At 42.8% G+C, this 5,565-nt stretch overlaps 1 protein-coding gene across 1 annotated transcript; it reads left to right on the top strand.

Annotated features, from left to right (window-relative positions):
• Positions 1 to 2,044: 2,044 nt before the first annotated feature.
• On the top strand, positions 2,045 to 3,691 carry LOC311248046 (E3 ubiquitin-protein ligase TRIM39-like; the record flags this gene model as incomplete). Its single annotated transcript, XM_084339008.1, has 1 exon — positions 2,045 to 3,691. One exon carries the CDS (start codon positions 2,045 to 2,047, stop codon positions 3,689 to 3,691), a length of 1,647 nt encoding a protein of 548 aa, XP_084195134.1.
• Between the last annotated feature and the right edge of the window lie 1,874 nt (positions 3,692 to 5,565).

Raw genomic sequence — 5,565 nt, 5'->3', positions numbered from 1 at the left:
AGTAACATACGGAAAATAGGACCTAATGTCCAAAATATTTTTGTCTTAAACTGAATATCAATTGGATTAGGAGTAATCAAATAAAGCATTCAATTGCAACCAATTTTTATTTTAAACTGAATATCAATTGGATTACCAGCCCTGACTGTTACTCTTAAACTTAATCTCTTCTGGATTAGGGCCTAAATGTAACCCTTATACTAGATTAGAATTACTTTACTTTGTTTCTCGCATGCGCAGTAGTGCACCGCACAGTACAGGCCCCCAACGCACAGTACAGGCCCCTCCTATGTATGGGGCTGCGGCACTGCAGTTTTATGCTATTGGGGGCAGGGGCTGACCTGGAAAGGGTATAAGAGGGTGTGACACCTAGGGTGCACTCTCTTGAGGCATGTGAAGTGGTAGCAATGAGTCCCGTGTATACTAACTACTGCAACCATAATGCACCTGTGTTGTAATAAAGAAGCAAAGAGTGAGAACTAACACCTGCCTCGAGAGTCGTCAATAACGTTTGAAACATTACAATATTATATCTATATATGTACATATCCCTTACCTACTCTTACTAGTTATGCTGCTGGCCAGTATGATTTATCATAGTGTCTATCCTGTATCATTGTACATATTAATACTAAAACTTTGTACATATATCTGATTAGCACTATTACTCGTAGTACTACTTACTAGTAGCACTAATTTATATATGTTATGCCCATATAATCACCTGTACATTTTATATTACTATTGCGCTTTACTGTTACATTTGCCTCTGATTGGATGCCAATTAATTTTTTGTTGTACTGTACTTGTGCTGTATAATGACAATACATTTTATTATATATAAAATATATACATATCTAATCTAATAAATCTGAGAGCAGAATGAAGGACTGTGCCTAGAGGTCTCATTCAGAGTGGAAGGAGCAGCATGTCTATAAACCACGTCTCCATACTCCAAGATAGATAGACGACCCTCTTTCTGCTAATCATAGAGAAGCTGGATCTATTCCTGTACAAGAATTATCATCAAGCCAGATGCCATGATATTTGTATTCTGTAACTTGTTCGATGACAAACCTATTCATATCCGATATATGCAAATCATTGTAACCAATATCTCTAGCCTTAGAGAACATTATTAATTTTGTTTTGTTTGCATCGAGTACAAGCTTAATGCCAACAACCACATCTTGCAGATCATTAAATGAGTTGCAGGTTATCATTGGCTAGTTGAACAGATGGAGCAATACAATAAACAATAGTGTCATCTGCATAAAGATGAACTTGACATCCATTCAAAGATGAGACAATCAATGCGGCTGGGTGGCGCAGCGGACATTGCGCTCGTCACCAACGCAAGAGACACCGGTATCGAATCCGGCTGTCGGCGTTGCCTCCGGCTTTGGCCGGCCGTCATACTAACTCAATTGGCAGAGTTAGCGGGTGGGAAGTCCATGGGTAGTAATCTGGACGTTGTAAACGGCGACTCCTACAAGTCTGTTGGGGCACCTGCACAGCAGAGACAGGAAAATGGCAGAGGTAGTGTGAGCCTCCTACACGTTACTCCTCGCCAAATGAGAGTCCGCGCTGGCAGGTGAAAAGATGCGACTGGCTGCCTCCACATGTATCGGAGGGGACATGCGATGGGCTTCTATCCTCCCTACAACCAGCCAGTGGGGGGCACATGCAAGCAATGATCAAGACGGGAGGGGAGAATTGGCACGGCTAAAATTGGGATGGGAGAAAAATAGAAAAAGGAGAAAGTAAAAAAAACAATCATTCATATAAATGGTACAGGACTTTTGTAATGCGTAATAATTCTGATTGGGCTTTCCCAGTTTTCACATACTAGTCTCTCAGACAAATACTGTACTGTAGCTATGAAACCAACTGCAAATCCAACGCTATATCTAGTCTATTTAAAAGACGATAATGGTTAACTGTATTAAATGTATGACATTTTAAATTAAGATTTAATTATGTTGAATTTACAGTTACTTTAAATTGAAAATTAATGAAGAAATGTATTTATTATTTAACAGACATGGCCTCATCCAGCTATCTCTTTTCTGAAGAACAGTTCCTGTGCTCCATCTGTCTGGATGTCTTCACCGAGCCGGTCTCCATCCCTTGTGGACACACCTTCTGCAAGACCTGCATCACCAAGTACTGGGATAACATTGAACTATACCAATGTCCAATGTGTAAACATACTTTTGATAAGAGACCAGATATCTTTGTCAATATTGTCCTATCAGAGATGGCACCTCAGTTCAGGAAGACCGTTCAAGAGAGCAGCCCAGACCAGCAACCTGCCAGACCAGGAGAGGTGACCTGTGACATCTGCACTGGGAAGAAGATCAAGGCCATGAAGTCCTGCCTGGTGTGTCAGACTTCTTACTGTGAGATCCACCTGGAGCCTCATCAGAGAGTTGCAGCCTTGAAGAAACACAAGCTGATCAACCCTGTGGAGAACCTGGAGGACATGATGTGTAAGAAGCACGAGAGACCGCTGGAGCTGTTCTGTAGGACTGACCAGGCCTGTGTGTGTCAGTTCTGCACTGAGACAGACCACAAAACCCACGACACTGTCCCTCTAGAGAAAGAATACAGAGAGAGGAAGGATGAGATGAGGACACAAGAGGCAGATGTTCATCAGATGATCCAGGAGCGTGTGCAGAAGATCCAACAGATCAAACACTCGGTAGACCTCAGCAAGAACGAGGCAAAGAGAGAGATAGCAGACAGCGTCGAGGTCTTCACTGCTCTGGTGGCCTCCGTTGAGAGAAGTCAGGCTGAGCTCATTGAGGTGATTGAGGGGAGGCAGAAAGCAGCAGAGAAACAGGCTGAAGGCTTCATCAAGGAGCTGGAGCAGGAAATCACTGAGCTAAAGAAGAGAAGCACTGAGCTGGAGCAGCTCTCACACACTGAAGACCACCTCCACCTCCTCCACAGCTTCCCATCTCTCTCCACCCCTCCACCCACCAAGGACTGGTCTGAGGTCAGTGTCCACAGTGATGTGAGTGTGGAGATAATGAGGAGAAGTGTGGCTCGGCTGGAGGAGACTCTCAGTGAAGAGATGGAGAAGCTGCCTGAAGTCAAGCTGAAGAGGATCCAGCAGTATGCAGTGGATGTGACTCTGGACCCTGACGCAGCACATCGTGTCCTCATCCTCTCTGATGATGGGAAAGAAGTAAAATATGGTGTTACACAGAAAGACCTTCCTGACAACCCAGAGAGATTTAACGTGGCACCCATTGTCCTGGGAAAGCAAAGCTTCTCCTCTGGGAGATTCTACTATGAGGTTCAGGTTAAAGAGAACCCCCAGTGGGATTTAGGAGTGGCCAGAGAGTCCATCAACAGGAAAGGACCTATCACGCTGGGCCCTAGACATGGATACTGGACTATAATTCTGAGGAATGGTGATAAATATACTGCTGCTGGAAAGGAAGACCTGTCTCTGAGAGAGAAACCACAGGTGATCGGGGTGTTTGTAGATTATGAGGGGGGTCAGGTCTCCTTTTATGATGTGGAAGCCAGGGCTCATATCTATTCTTACACTGGCTGCACCTTCACCGATGAACTCTACCCATATTTTAGCCCTTGCGTGAGTTCTGCCTTTGAAAATAGTCTAATAATCTGCCCTCTTAACCTCTTAAGCCCGAGCGGCCCGTCAGTGGACCGCAAATGAATAATGTGTCCGGGTGGCAGAATTCAGTACTGTATCTACAAAACATTCTGTTTAAATCATCTTCCATTTATTAATTTGCTTAGCTTTTTTGTACACGTGATCTCAAGAAGGTCCTGAACGAGCTCAGTATCAGTGTTTCATGTCTGGTCATTTTTAGCATGGTATTATTCACCGTAAAAAATGCAAAGAAAGATCATAATTTATATTCTCCTTTGTTTCATCACAATTTACTCAAGCCTAGTAACAGACACAGTATTTCTGACACTGTGATTACATTCCCTGAGATCCATAGATGTCCCTAGATAGCAATGTGGAAAATAAAACAACAATGACAATGACAGCAGACATTATACATATACATATATCTGTAATGAGGAAGTGCAGAGAACGTGGGAATACAATAAAAGGACAGTCTAACGAGTGCAAGATTAATTTAATGCCTTTCTTCTTTTCTTGGTAACAGTCTTGATAGTGGTACACATAGTGGTACACTCTTAGAATTAGGAGAGCCTGTACAACTCGTCTCCGACCATCCCTGCCGCTTGCTCGCAGGTGTCTTAATCAGTCCCAAAGGTAAAAACGCGACAGCAGCCTAACGGGACACCATATATGACCATACGTCAAAATGAATATATTATAAATTGTAGCTAATTAAATAATAAAGAAAATAAGAAATGAAACATAAATACATTCTCAAATATTACACTTACAAACTGAAATAACATATAAATGATGAAACCATATAATGGCCACAGTTACATACAATATGCTTCCCTCCCAGGCAGTGAGAGGCTGTTGGGTAGAGAGGCACTGGGGGGGAAGTGGAATTGCTGTCCATGCCTTTAACCAGCAGGGGGCAGTGGTGTATCACAATAAGAATGCCAACTATATAGTTACGCATTTGGAGCACTAGGTGGCACTGTAGATATTCAAATGACTAATGCAGGGAGGGAGGGGGGAGGGAGAGGGGGTTTGGATTATGCTTTTTTCCTCCTAACAGTTTTCCAATCCTGCGCCAAGTAATTTCACAGTGACTTGGCAGTTGACTCGCAACTGTTAGCAGCCCTAGTCAGACGATTTATAAACCTCTCTGCTATACTTATTAGCAGCGCCGAGACAATGATAGGCTTATTTTTGTAAGAGACTGTCACGACAATCAAACACACGCACCATGGTTTTCAATCGTTATTACCACTTTAGTCTCAGTGAAGGGCCAGCAGTACATTAATGCAGTTAATCTCATGTCTACATCCGGAGTTTCCTTTCATTTAAAGGGAAAATCCACCCTAAAAGCAGAGTTTACCTTGACTTTCACGTTCCAGTGATCCTTGTGGAGTGTGGACAGCTCGAGTCAGTGTCTATAAACACGAGACAACTGACCAAACAACCGTCTCTCTCTCTACACTGGAAATCAGATCTAGATGATTGTGACTGGTTGAAGAAATTCAAAACAACCCGGCATGTTTTCCCTCCTCTATTAAAAGATAAGATAAGATATTCCTTTATTGATCCCCTTGTGGGAAATTCAGGCATCATAGCTGCATGGGGGAGGGGAGGGGAGATACAGGTATGGGCAGCCAGGGTAATATTAGAAGATATAAATACAGGCAATAACATTATAGTACAGTAGAAAAAGTAAGCAGTGTAAACAATATAATTAACTCGGAATATACGTATCTGAGCAAGTAGGCGGTGTGATCAAAGGTGCGGATGAGGGTCTGTATGCCCTATCAGTTATATTATACGTAATCTGAATATATACTATGAGTAAGTAAAGTAAAGATACAGTAACCATACTGTACACACTAAGACCCTTCTCCTGCACAGTGCTAGACGTGGCGTGAAGAAACGTCTGGGCAGAGTGAGACTGAGGG

The sequence above is a fragment of the Notolepis coatsorum genome, assembly GCF_963971535.1.
Source record: "Notolepis coatsorum genome assembly, contig: SCAFFOLD_323, whole genome shotgun sequence".
In the NCBI taxonomy this organism is placed as follows: Eukaryota; Metazoa; Chordata; class Actinopteri; order Aulopiformes; family Paralepididae; genus Notolepis; species Notolepis coatsorum.
Note: the sequence above shows the minus strand (reverse complement) of the source record. Positions and strands in the feature narration are given on the sequence as shown.